Here is a 14,610-nt window from a genome sequence, read left to right as displayed (position 1 = left end):
GGTTTTAGTGAACCCCTCCTGGCAGAAAGTTGGGGCTGTATAATCTGATTGCCAGTAAGAGAAAAAAAAAACTTCTATGGCTTGCGGTGTTGCTCTTTGAGCTGACAGGAAGTCTATAATAACTCAAACAAGCACTCTTTATAACTGTGGTGAGCAGGAAAGTATCTCAGAATGCACAACACATCAAATATTGAGGAGAATGAACAATAAGAGCAGAAGACCATATTGGGTTCCACTTCTGTTCGCCAAGAGCCAGGATCTGAGGCTACAGTGGGCACAAGCTCAAAATGGACAGGTGAAGATTGGAAAAACGTTGGCTTGTCTTTTCCAGTCCACTATAGCGTCAGACCTCTTGACATGCTTGAGTTTATGCATTGAGCTGCTGTCACATGACTGGCTGATTGGATAATTGCGTGAATGTGAATGTGTACTGTACATGTGCTCCTAATAAAGTGGCTGGTCAGTGTATATTTGGGGAGAGAGGAGGGACTTGGACCAGTTTGTAATCCCATAAATTAATTTGAACCAGTCAGGTTTTAAATTACATCAGAAGTTAGATTATGTAACTTCTGATGATGTAACCTCTTAGAGTAATCTACTTCCTTTGGAGTCACAAAGCTGGACACTACAGTAAGGTTTGTGAAATAAAATATTTTTGTCAACCAAAACTTGTATTTTCTACTTTGCCTCCACCTCCATTCTATGGTGTAATGTATGCTGGAGAATTGGGGATTTGTTAGGAATTAAAGTTTGCAGCCTAGAGTTACCATATATAGTATTATTTATTCAACTTAAATTTTGGAGGAAAAAAATTAAGGATTTTTTAAATAGGCCAGATGGAGAGAGTTGGGGCAGTGCATGTTACAGGTTATTTCTTGTGGTTTGCAAATATAAAATTGTTTAAAAAATTTTTTGTGTGTACCTACATGAGGATTAAGCTTATTTCATTCCTTCTTGAGAATGGAACTGTTTTGTCTAGTCAGGTTTTGGGTAAACTGGCATTTTTCTATCACTATGCCAGCATTGTGTGTTCATATAGTTCATCATATGTTACGAGTTTTGATAATAAATAAAAATTAAACATGTAGGCCTAGGTATTGTATTTTTGTTCCATTTCTCCCCACTATGTCCCAAGTCTACCAACATAATGTCCCATGTCTCCCTGGAAAAAAAAGACAGAAAAATTAAACCTGAAGGCCAGTATACGGTATGTGACAAGATGAGAAACTAATGTTGTGTTAAGAGGGTATAGTAAATACTCTCTAATACAATGTGAATGTGATGCTACCTGCCAAGAATGTCACACAATCTACAAAAGCTGAAAACTTGTCCCAAGTCTTCCTGCTCTCCCCTACTTTTATATGCCCTGTTTAAACTCACTGCACTACGCTAATGTTTAATTGTTCTATTTACTGCATCACTTATTTTCAAGCTACTAAACAGGCCTTCAGATTTCAGAAATCAAGTTGGCATCAGGTACTATGTGCACTTTTGGCAAAGTGATGAACACAGGGCCCTTCTTTGACTTCCTTCTTAAAACAAACCCAATTGAAGAGTTTGGAAGTAAAAAGAGAGCCTGCAGGTGTGTGTACTTTTACAGAGTCAATGTAAGCTGAAAATGGCAGCAACAAAGTATATAAAATAACGGCAGTGAATTGTTTTTACTGAAAACCTATTAATAACTTTTTAAGCTTTTTGGCAAGCAAAGACATCCTTATTAGAATTACTGCGCAAAAGGAAAGGTCATTCTTTAATGTGCAACCAAATACAAATGATATATGCATGAATGCACATTGAAGACAAGAACAGTGCAGCATAATATTTGCAGCTGCAAAAATGACAGCAATCCAAATTCCTTTGTACACAGAGTCATATTAAATATAAAATGAAATTAGAGATGAGATGCGCCTAAGCACTTTTGCAAACACTGTCACAGCAGACTACAGTCTACAAAGCTATTCGAGCACTCGTGCGGTAAAAGAAAACCTCTAGACATGCAATTAGAGGAAAAGACAGTATCAAACTGACAGCAAGGCCAACATTCAAGCCGGTAACATTTCCTGTATTATTCAGTTTCTTCCAATTTCTGTTCTTTAAACATTCCTTTCCCTCATCACATTAGACCACTATGTCCACCTGCTCCATCTCCTCGCATCGCATTGGTACAGGGTAGCTCTGTTTGGCACAAGGCAGTGTGCCCTTACTCCTGACAAGTCACTATGATACAGTTAGAAAGGATGACAGATAGGTTACGCTCCTCTATATGGAAAAAGCAGTGGTAGAGTGCGGCAGGACTACACTGTTAATCACACACAGGGAGACAGACTTGGGCAGATTAAAGAGGCCTCTGCTTGTGTTCTCTCTTCTATCCAGAGGCGGTGATGTAGAGCTGGTTCTGCAGGATGTAGTCAATCACTGGCTGAGTCAGGTAGTCCACCACGTGGCCGTCTCCATGCTGGAGAGCCAGTCTACAGAACAAATGTTAACATTACACAGTGGACATGAATACAGTTACACAGACTCTGCAAATGAAATCAGATGATTTCATTTGCAGAGTCATCATAAATATGATGCTATTACTGATACAAAGGCAGACAGCTACATTTGTGATTTGTGAAATCTGTGGGGGGAGATTAACAATCAGGGAAAGAAAGAAATGTGGTCATGTTGTGCTTGGTTCCAAGAAATCCAAAATATTCAACACCTTACATGATATGGCCAAAAATTTGTGGACACCTGACCATCACAGCCATGTGTGGTTCTTCCCTAAACTGTTGCCACAAGCTTAGAAGCACAGAATTGTCTAGAATTACCTTTGTCTTCATAGCATTAAGATTTTCCTTCACTGGAACTAAGAGGTCCAAACATATTCCAGCATGACATTATCCCTGTACACAAAATGAGGTCCATAAAGACATAGAATAGAATGCCTTTATTGTCACTGCATGAATGTACAATGAAATTTATTTCATCATCATAGGATAGCAAAGGTGCTGCATACATGCATGCCACCACTCTTGGGCATTTCAGCCCAAGGCCGTCCCATGCCAACCTAACTGCATGTCTTTAGACTGTGGGGGAAACCAGAGCACCCGGAGGAAACCCATGCAGAGAACATGCAAACTCCACACAGAAAGGCCCCTGTTAGCCACTGGGCTCGAACCCAGAACCTTCTTGCTGTAAGGCAACAGTGCTAACCACTACACCACCATGCTGCCCCATGGTGGCTGAGGTTGAAGTGGAAGAACATGAGTGACCTGTGCAGAGCCCTGACCTCAACCCCATGGGACAACTTAGGGATGAACAGGAACGGTGATTATGTGCCAGGTTTCTTTGCCCAGCATAAGTGCCTGACTTCACTAATGCGCTTGTGGGTGAATGGGCAAATCCCCACAACCACATTCAAAATTATCTAGTCGAAAGCATTCTTAGAAGAGTGGAGGTTATTACAATAGCAAAGGGGGACTACATGGAATGGGATGTTCAACAAACACATAGGGTGTGATGATATACCGTAGTTCTGGGTATGACTTTAAACTGCAAACTGTGGTGAGTCTCAGGTCTGGGAGGACTTGAGTATTGGAGAAAGTGGAGTTACCTCTTAATCACCATTGCTCCCAGGTCTGCTCTGACCCGGAGTGGTAGCACCTGACTGGGTTCCAGCTATGGGTTAAATAGTACATCACCATTAAGGCGCTGGCAGCAGGGCGCTTTTGGGTGCATTGTGACAGATGGGTCAATGGCACACCACCAGATGGCATGCGAAAGAGCCACTCAAATGGTCAACGCATGGCATCACTCAGCAAATCAGTTATCACTGCGGGGTAACTTCCATACCTGTCAGGTTTGTGGCGCTTTTGTGCACCACTTGGCATCAGGTCTGGAGGTCCAGAGAGACAACACGATGGGGGCATGACATAGTTTGTCTTACCTTACTGTGCAAGGCGGTTCACTAGGAGAGGAGAATAGTATATGAGACCTCATGAGGCCAGGCATTCCATGGCAGCTTGGCTGGGCCATTCATGCCGCTGCTGCAGATGGCTAGGCCACTCTGGTGTGGGCCTTGCGGCCCATCTGCATTTCTACGCATCCTAATTAAGCAGTCATCATTGCTAGTGATGGACAGCCGATGACAATGACGGGTGTGATGAACAGATGTCCACAAAGTTTTAGCCATATAGTGTCTATTGGGTTTTTTTTTTAAATCTTTGAAAGACAGATTTTTAAAGGCAAAAAAAATTCAAAGTTTTCTAATGGTCATTTTAGTCTGAAAACCTGTGGACTGAATTGAAGAGGAAAGTTGAAGAATATAAAGGTTTTTGTTTTTATTTTTTAAATAAAGGAGACTAAGATCATTCTCCAAGTGCAGGAAAAGTTCAGTGCTGTTACTCTCTCCAAAGGAGGCTTTCACTAATTGTAGTTTCCAACCAGTGTTTTTCAAGGGTGGCAATAATTCTGAAGTTTATTGAATTGATCTCCTGATTAAATTCTTATATCAAATCAGCCACCACATACTGTAGTTATGATCAGCAGCATTAACTTGTAATCATTGGCAAAGGTCTGTGATATATGAAGAGTACACACTTGTGGGCATGCTGTTATAGTACAATACTCAATGATGGTGTGGTGTGGCCTGATGCAAAGCCAGATGAGGAACATGTGTAATATTCCTCACCTGCTCTTAGTTGAACTGACAACTGACATCGGATGGTTCATATCGTCCTTCACCACAATGATGTTGCCCTGTCATAGGAAACAAGCAGTAAAATTTTCCATCAGTTTGTTCCAGTGCCATGTTTAGGGCAGTCAGTGACAGTATATAGTTTTAGGAGAATAATACTAAAACAACATTTGAACAAATCCAAATGTTTGGAGATCTAGGGTTAGAGTGACGATGGTTCAGGTAGCTTTTGTAGCACATTACCTTGTGCTTACGAAGCACAGAGGAATGATTCATTATCCTTTCTGTGTCAGTTCCGTCCCGAGGCACCACCACTATCCCAAAGTCACCTACAATCACCTCCATCTGCAAAATCACCCAGTACAGAATGTTTTACAATCTAGAAATTCATCAACTTCAGATAATACATGTAGCTGGTAATACAGTGTTTTGCATAAGTGGTCACCCTCCTTACAACTTGGAAATAGAATAGAGTTGGAATTCAGTCAACAGCATTTATAAAATTACACAAGACCCTCATGCAGATGCTCCTCAAGAAGGAGCCATTGAAATGAGTACAGGACAAAATTATGGAAATTATCATTCAGGGTTTGGTTATTAAAATATTCCAAGCATATCTAAATCCAGGAAACTATCCACCTAAAGTCAGTGACCAGGTAAGGAAAAGTTAGTCATAGAAGCATTAGTCAGAGAAGCAACCAAGGGGCTAAGGGTAATTCTAAAGAGGCTGGAGAGATACATTCTCCCATGTGAGCTGTGTATCATAATGCTTGCCTTTTTTGGAAGAGTGGCAAGAAGAAAGCCATAAAGGAAATCCCATTTTGAGTTTGCCAAAAGACATGCTGGAGAGGTTCTGTGGTCTGATGAGACCAAAACTTTCTGCCCTTGGCACACAGTGCTACGTTTGGCAGACCTCTATTACTGCCCATCCGCACAGTGAAGCATTGTGTTCACATCATCAGCATGAATTGGAAAACTGGTCAAGGTTGAGAACAAGATGGAGGGAGTCATGCTTCAATATGCAAGAGACTGCCAAAGCTACACTGAAGTGGTTCAAAATAGTGTTGTAGTACTTGAGATTGGTCTTGGCTACTTTTTGAAGGTCTCGGCCTCATCTCAGATTCGGCTGAATTTTTACTTGTTCTTGTCTTGGTCTCAGACATAGAAAACCCAGGACTGTATTTCAAGACCTGTCAAGACCACAACTGTGGGGATTTCACTAAACTGCCTGTGTATTGTCTGATTTATTTGTTAACATTATTACTGTGATTGGATGCAAAATTTCCTGCTTCAAATACAACCAATAACATGACTCATTGCTAATTTGAAATTTTTCTTCCTGTTAAGGGCTGTCACCTCCCGCCCCCCTTCACACACCCTGGTCTGGTCCTGGTCTTGACTCAGTCTCGCCCTGCCTTTGTCTTGGTCTCAACCCCTCAAAGTCTTGGTCTTGTCTTGGTCTCGATACACTTTGGTCTTAGTCATGACTTGGTCTCGGTTTAGGTAGTCTTGACTACAACACTAGTTCAAAACCAAGAACGTGAATATGTTAGAACAGCCCAGTCAAAGCACATAGTGTACCTCAGTCTAAATGAGAATCAATGGCAAGGCTTGATTGCTGTTCATCTACTGTCTGGCAGAGGCTGACCAATTTTGTCAAGAACAATGGGCAAGCAATGTCAGGATCGAGATGTGTAAAGGTGATAGAGATATATTCCAGAATACTTACAGCTCTAATTTTACCTAACAATGCTTTTTAACCAAGTATTAACCCATATTAAGTCCATTTAAATTCTGGGTTGTAATATTATAAAATGAGGAAACACTCAAGAGGGTGAATAGTTATGTGCAAGATACAGTATTTCACTCCTGAAAGGAACAATGTAGCTCAGTGCAACTTTTAAGTATGATTTTAAAAATGCTAAAACTAAACCATTAAGCTTTGTATAGCTATAGCTATAAGGGACATTCCACCGAATGGGTGCCATTTGCTTGTTGTATCACTCCCAAATTAAACTTAATTTGTTATATCTTTTCAACACTGATTATAATAACACACATATTTAACTATTCAAAATGTGTATTGGTAAACCTCAGGCTACGTTACAAGGTTTGGAAGTCAAAGATGGCTGCATTTTTTTCAGTCCTGTTACCAAAACTCTGAAAGTAACAGGACTGAGTTTTTAGCCTAGGATTAGCTAATACATGGAATTAAGCCACATGGCGTCATTACTAATACGGTAGCATGACCACACTTAGCACATTCTAGTGATTTACCAAAAATCTGTATTTTTAAAATAAACAAATATCATCTAAGAAATAATTTAAGTAACAGGACAGTAATGTTGACATTGACCTTATCAAAGTTAAAAAATAATCAAATATACAGAAAAGTAAATGAGAGAACTAACTTTTGGTCTTCCCATGGCCTTCAGAAGACACAGCTGATGTAACTTCCTGTTGAGCATGTGATTTATAGAATGTTCCAAATTTGTCAGATGGGGTATTATGCTTGGGTAACAGGACTGAGTGAAAACCCAGGGACATGACTAAAATGTGTATTTTAACTAAGATATTGTGGATTTCTTATGAAAAAATATATTTAAACCATGGATAGGATATGGAGTCACACAACAGTGTAACAGAAATACTGTTTCTGAAGGATTTTAATCATAATATTTCATAGTTAAGTATAAAGTTAGAGTGCAGGGACAGGTAACACATGCTATTTTTCAGTGTTTTAGGTAGTTTTTATTAATCCTTACAATTATATAGCTTAAATTTGAAATCAGATCAATGTGCAGGACATTCTGTGTAATAAGCAAATGTATTTTAAAGTACATTTTTATGTGCATTTATACATATAATTTTCTAGGGACGGAAATGGCACCGATTCGGTGGAATGGCTCATAAATGGAAAAAGTCCCATAAACATCACTCTGTGGATCACTTGAAATTTTCATATCTGTTTGTGTTGTATGCTTGCAACTTTTGTTTATGTATAATGCATATGTATATTAATGATACTCACATCACTCTCATTCCACAGCCCAGGAATGCAGAAGGACTCCAATAGATCACTACCACACAGAAGCAGGATACGCAACTCTATACAACACAGTAAAATAAAGTCACATAGTGTAACACAATACATTTGTTTTCTCATTGTGCAGTATACTGTAAATTTCAAAGATCTAGCTGTTCAGGCAGCTGCATGAACATGCTGTCCTAAAGCTGTGGTTTTGGTCTTGTACACCTACATGACATATTTAACAGATTTATCAAAAGTGCTTATATACAACACAGTTGTGTTGACAAGTATTTGTTTTCATCTGAAAATGTTAGTCAGATTCTCAAACTTTCTGACAGCAAAATATCCCGCAAATAATGAGGAATGGTCTATATATCAAGTAAAATGTAAAATACAGTATATGACACAACCAAGGGTAGTGCTTAACATGATACTACCATCACCATGCTTCTCTGAGGGGATGGTGTTTTTAGGGTGACGAGCAGTGGTGGTTTTCCACAAAACAATGCTTTGTGCCAGTGCCAAAAAGTTACATTTTGGTGTGATCACACCAGAGAAACTTTTTCCATTGAGTCTCCAACATGCCTTTTTGGCAAACTGCAAATGGAATTTCATATCAATGCACCATTCATCCATAAAGCCCAATTTTGTAGCGTGCCCGTATTTGAGGCGGGTGATGGGGTGGGGGGGAGCTACACACATATAAACATAGTACATTCTTAAGATATGATACAAGGATATGAGAACAAAACCAGTAACTGTCATGATGTGAAGTAAGTCATAATTCAAAATGCACTGAACCAAATGAAGGTAGTGGAAATACACATTAAGGCCAAACACTAAGACTAAGGATGATTAAATCTGTTGTTTTGTGAAAACACAAGGAGGCAAAATGAATGTGTGTCTGTTCATAATTACTGTGTCTGTCAGTGTCTCACTATGGTGCCGTGTGCTGAACTAGAAACGAAAACGCAAGATAAGACACAACAAATCAAATCCACTCACCAATTTCTTCATAGCGCATTGCAGTACCGAGGTTTGCGTTTTCATCTGTTCAAATGAAACAGAAAGTTTGCTCACGCTATATGTATGCAGTTTTTCCAATTTTCTTGCAAATAATGTATTAATTGTCATATCAATTAGGAAAGGAAAAAATGTTTATCATATCTTAATATTACTTCTTAATCTTGTAGTACACACCAACAAAAGTGAAGCGCTCCACTTGTGGGCGAACACAGCAGATTTTTCCTAGACTCTCACTCATCTTTCCCCACAGCTTAACTGGATGAGAAAAAGAGACAGACAGACAGATAGATAGATAGATAGATAGATAGATAGATAGATAGATAGATAGATAGATAGATAGATAGATAGATAGATCAGAAACCAAACAACTCACAAAACTGGCCAGTGTCAATTGGCATGTCAGTTCCATGCCAAATAGAAAAGCAACTCCACTGGGAGAATATGTGGAATGCAATACACAGACAGAATTAATTTTCATTTGTGAAATGGGGGAAATGTGCCACATCAATAATCAAGACCTGATTATGGAAAAGCCATGAACTAAACATTAGAGAAGCAGCTTTGGGACCAAACAGTTGCTGGTTCTATTCCTTGGACCATGAGGAAATATATGTGGGTCAGGGGAGTGAATAAACAGTACTTCCCCCTCCCTCTACATCCATGTCTGAAATGCCCTTGAGCAAGGCACCTAACCCTGCTATCCTAAAGTCTATCCATCCATTATCTGTAGCCACTTATCCTGTTCTACAGGGTCGCAGGCAAGCTGGAGCCTATCCCAGCTGACTTTGGGCGAGAGGTGGGGTACACCCTGGACAAGTCGCCAGGTTATCACAGGGTTGACACATAGACATAGACAACCATTCACACCTACGGTCAATTTAGAGCCATCAATTAGCTTAACCTGCATGTCTTTGGACTGTGGGGGAAACCGGAGCAAACCCACACGGGGAGAACATGCAAACTCCACACAGAAAGGCCCTCGCTGGCTGCTGGGCTTGAACCTAGGACCTTCTTGCTGTGAGGCGACAGTGCTAACCATTACACCACTGTGCTGCCCTCTCCAAGTCTTTTAGCACAAATCTAGCGTCTTTTAGCACAAATCCAAAGTCTTTTAGCACAAGTTGTAAAGTCTCTTAGCACAACTATATGTTCTTTAGCACAACTCTGGATTATGGTCACAATAATCGAAAAAAAATACTCATCTTGATATAGGAAGGGGTTTATTATGATTGCTTAGGGACTGGAAGCCAGAATTTCTGCTGCTGTCCATGTTAAGGATCAGTTGTTGATCCCTGAAACATGGACTGAAAATCCGATTCTTTGGTGTCTTTGGATATTTGTAGTTAAGCCATAACAAACCTTGAATTGTGGGCACCTTCACAGATAACTACAGTCACTTCTGATCATATCACAAATTCAACTGAGGGTAATTGTAAATAATAAATATGATATAATTTAAGCTAGGGCAGCACGGTGGTGTAGTGGTTAGCGCTGTCGCCTCATGACAAGAAGGTCTGGGTTCGAGCCCCGTGGCCAGCGAGGGCCTTTCTGTGCAGAGTTTGCATGTTCTCCCCGTGTCCGCGTGGGTTTCCTCTGGGTGCTCCGGTTTCCCCCACAGTCCAAAAACATGCAGGTTAGGTTAACTGGTGACTCTAAATTGACCGTAGGTGTGAATGTGAGTGTGAATGGTTGTCTGTGTCTATGTGTCAGCCCTGTGAAGACCTGGCGACTTGTCCAGGGTGTACCCCGCCTTTCGCCCATAGTCAGCTGGGATAGGCTCCAGCTTGCCTGCGACCCTGTAGAACAGGATAAAGCGGCTAGAGATAATGAGATGAGATGAATGAGATAATTTAAACTCAGCACTTTAATAAAGACAAAACAAACCTGGCAGTTGGCTGTAGCAGTGTACTGTGTCAGGGTACGTGCTGTGTTAAATAATTTGGAGGGCGGATTGGTGACTAACATACGGGCTACATCAAACATGGCAGTTTCAGGATGGTGGAGTGGGGAAATACAATTGCTTGTTTTCGATCGGAATCTCGGCAACTTTGATAAAAAAAAATCCATCAAACATCTTTAAACATGATCGGTAAGTATTCATAATAAAGATTAAGTGTTCTTGGATCTTGTGCTAAATAACTTAGAGTTGTGCTAAGAGACTTTAGAACTTGTGCTAAAAGAGTTTGGATTTGTGCTAAAAGACTTTAGATTTGTGCTAAAAGACTTGTGCTGAAAGACTTTTGTGCTAAATAACTGTAAATCCCTAACCCCCACACTGCTCTGGGTATACAGTGGTGCTTGAAAGTTTGTGAACCCTTTATAATTTTCTATATTTCTGCATAAATATGACCTAAAACATCATCAGATTTTCACACAAGTCCTAAAAGTAGATAAAGAGAACCCAGTTAAACAAATGAGACAAAAATATTATACTTGGTCATTTATTTATTCAGAAAAATGATCCAATATTACATATCTGTGAGTGGCAAAAGTATGTGAACCTTTGCTTTCAGTATCTGGTGTGACCCCCTTGTGCAGCAATAACTGCAACTAAACATTTCCAGTAACTGTTGATTAGTCCTGCACACCAGCTTGGAGGAATTTAGCCCATTCCTCTGTACAGAACAGCTTCAACTCTGGGATGTTGGTGGGTTTCCTCACATGAACTGCTCGCTTCAGGTCCTTCCACAACATTGCAATTGGATTAAGGTCAGGACCTTGACTTGGCCATTCCAAAACATTAACTTTATTCTTCTTTAACCATTCTTTGGTAGAACAACTTGTGTGCTTAGGGTCTTGCTGCATGACCCACCTTCTTTTGAGATTCAGTTCATGGACAGATGTCCTGACATTTTCCTTTATAATTCACTGGTATAATTCAGAATTCATTGTTCCATCAATGATGGCAAGCCATCCTGGCCCAGATGCAGCAAAACAGGCCCAAACCATAATACTACCACCACCATGTTTCACAGATGGGATAAGGTTCTTATGCTGGAATGCAGTGTTTTCCTTTCTCCAAATATAATGCTTCTCATTTCAACCAAAAAGTTCTATTTTGGTTTCATCCATCACAAAACATTTTTTCAATAGCTTTCTGGCTTGTCCATGTGATCTTTAGAAGACTGCAGATGAGCAGCAATGTTCTTTTTGGAGAGCAGTGGCTTTCTCCTTGCAACCCTGGCATGCACACCATTGTTGCTTAGTGTTCTCCTGATGGTGGACTCATGAACATTAACATTAGCCAATGTGAGAGAGGCCTTCGGTTGCTTAGAAGTTACCCTGGGGTCCTTTGTGACCTCGCCGACTATTACACGCCTTGCTCTTGGAGTGATCTTTGTTGGTCAACCACTCCTGTGGAGGGTAACAATGGTCTTGAATTTCCTCCATTTGTACACACTCTGTCTGACTGTGGATTGATGGAGTCCAAACTCTTTAGAGATGGTTTTGTAACCTTTTCCAGCCTGATGAGCATCAACAATGCTTTTTCTGAGGTCCTCAGAAATCTCCTTTGTTCGTGCCATGATACACTTCCACAAACATGTGTTGTGAAGATCAGACTTTGATAGATCCCTGTTCTTTAAATAAAACAGGGTGCCCACTCACACCTGATTGTCATCCCATTGATTGAAAACACCTGACTCTAATTTCACCTTCAAATTAACTGCTAATCCTAGAGGTTCATATACTTTTGCCACTCACAGATATGTAATATTGGATCATTTTCCTCAATAAATAAATGACCAAGTATAATATTTTTGTTTCATTTGTTTAACTGGGTTCTCTTTATCTACTTTTAGGACTTGTGTGAAAATCTGATGTTTTAGGTCATATTTATGCAGAAATATAGAAAATTCTAAAGGGTTCACAAACTTTCAAGCACCACTGTATGTGTGTTCACTGCTTCAGATGGGTTAAATGCAGAGAAAGAATTTCACTGTGCTTTAATGTACATGTGATGAGTAAAGGCTTAAAATTCCTTTGTACTGCTCTTCATTTGCCTTTCATGAACAATCAGAAAAAAAAATCCATTTTTTTAAGAATTAAACACTTACTCAACATCAGAAGTGAATGTAATTCCTGGTTGTACCTGGATGTATTTCACATTCATCACTGAGTTTCAATCATTCCATGCAAAAATGCAATCACTGTCCAATCACAGCCCTAAACAGTACCTGGGTGATTGTAATCAGAGAAGGGGAGAAGGGCCTGAAGGCCTTAATTGTCCATGAGGAATTGCCATCCATACTGTATAAAGGATCAAACTTTCTCGTCTCATTGTTTCCTACTCATTATGTTTTTCAAAAGCTTGATTTTAATATGATTAAAAATACTTTCTTTGCACTGATGTCCCACTTTTTGCACAATCCTCCTTCAAACGAATGTGTATGAGAGGTGCCCTTCACGTGTATGTTTAAATATCACATTTAACCTTGTACATAACATGCAAACGTTTTCTTGCAAAACTCATCTCTTGTGATTAATACCAGTAATAGATGATGATATTTTAAAAATATCCAATATCAATTAAACAAATCAACAAACACAAAAGTTACAGTTCTGTTGTTTGTTCTTTTGTGTCATTTGTACAGTGAGTGGACAATGTGCACTTAATCTGTTTATTTTAACTTCTTATAAATGAAGCATCTGCTTAGTCATTCCCACTTCATATCTTCCTTCTCAAACAAAGATAAGTTAAGGATTTGTACATGCAAAATCAGCAAAGTGGCCAAAATGCAAACCAAATATAGGGAATATTTCACTTTGTCACTGGATGCAACTGTCAAAGATTTGTCTGGGCTAGACCGAAATCACTCCCAGCCTCATTACTGCATATGAATCATTGGTGATGCTATTGTTTCTGGCTCCACAAATAGTCCAAAATAATCAGCATTTATTAACAGTAAATATACAGTGTCTTGCAAAAGTATTCATCCCCCTTGGTGTTTGTCCTGTTTTGTTGCATCACAAACTGGATTTAAAATGCATTTTTGGAGGGTTAGCACCATTTGAGTTACACAACATGCCTACCACTTTAAAGGTGCACACTGTTGTTTTATTGTGACACAAACAATAATTAAGATGAAAAAACAGAAATCTGGTGTGTGTATAGGTATTTACTCCCTTTCCTATGAAACCCCTAAATAAGAGCTGGTCCAACCAATTAATTTCATATGTCACATAATTATTTGATTAAGATCCACCTGTGTGCAATAAAAGTGTCACATGATTGGTCACATGATGTCTGTATAAATCAGCCTGTTCTGGAAGGACCCTGACTCTGCAACACTACTAAGCAAGCAATATGAAAACCAAGGAGCCTCCAAACAGGTCAGAGACAAAGTTGTGGAGAAGTATAGATCAGGGTCAGGTTATAAAAAATATCCCAAACTGTGAATATCCCAGGGAGCACCATTAAATCCATTATAGCAAAATGGAAAGAATATGTCACCACTACAAACCTGACAAGAGAAGGCTGCCCACCAAAACTCACAGACCGGGCAAGGAGGGCATTAATCAGAGATGTAACAAAGACACCAAAGATAACACTGAAGGAGCTGCAAAGATCCACAGTGGAGATGGGCGTATCTGTCCATAGGACCACTTTAAGCCATACACTCCACAGAACGGGGCTTTATGGAAGAGTGGCCAGAAAAAAGTCATTGCTTAAGAAAAAACATTTGGAGTTTGCCCAACAGCATGTGGCAGACTCCCCAAACACATGGAAGAAGATTCTCTGGTCAAATGAGACTAAAATTGATCTTTTTGGCCATCATAGGAAATGCCATGTGTGGCACAAACCCAGCACCCTGAGAACACCATTCCTACAGTGAAGCACGGTGGTGGCATCATGCTATGGGTATCATCATGC

The 14,610-nt window shown here is 39.8% G+C and overlaps 1 protein-coding gene across 2 annotated transcripts in view; it reads right to left on the bottom strand.

The window, feature by feature from the left end:
- Positions 1–1,846: 1,846 nt before the first annotated feature.
- The window catches only part of nmnat2 (nicotinamide nucleotide adenylyltransferase 2), a 41,887-nt gene continuing 29,123 nt past the window's right edge, over positions 1,847–14,610 (bottom strand). Inside the window, exons 6-11 of one of the 2 annotated variants that reach the window (XM_060922710.1) lie at positions 8,913–8,993; positions 8,718–8,762; positions 7,713–7,789; positions 4,925–5,026; positions 4,676–4,743; positions 1,847–2,468 (exon numbers count right to left, since the gene is read on the bottom strand). In XM_060922710.1, the coding sequence (XP_060778693.1) occupies positions 2,366–2,468; positions 4,676–4,743; positions 4,925–5,026; positions 7,713–7,789; positions 8,718–8,762; positions 8,913–8,993 (476 nt within the window). In that variant the 3' untranslated portion in view covers positions 1,847–2,365. The remainder of the gene's footprint in view (positions 2,469–4,675; positions 4,744–4,924; positions 5,027–7,712; positions 7,790–8,717; positions 8,763–8,912; positions 8,994–14,610) is intronic. The other variant, XM_060922713.1, reaches the window with a different exon arrangement.

Source organism: Neoarius graeffei, chromosome 1, assembly GCF_027579695.1.
Source record: "Neoarius graeffei isolate fNeoGra1 chromosome 1, fNeoGra1.pri, whole genome shotgun sequence".
Classification (NCBI taxonomy): domain Eukaryota; kingdom Metazoa; phylum Chordata; class Actinopteri; order Siluriformes; family Ariidae; genus Neoarius; species Neoarius graeffei.
Note: the sequence above shows the minus strand (reverse complement) of the source record. Positions and strands in the feature narration are given on the sequence as shown.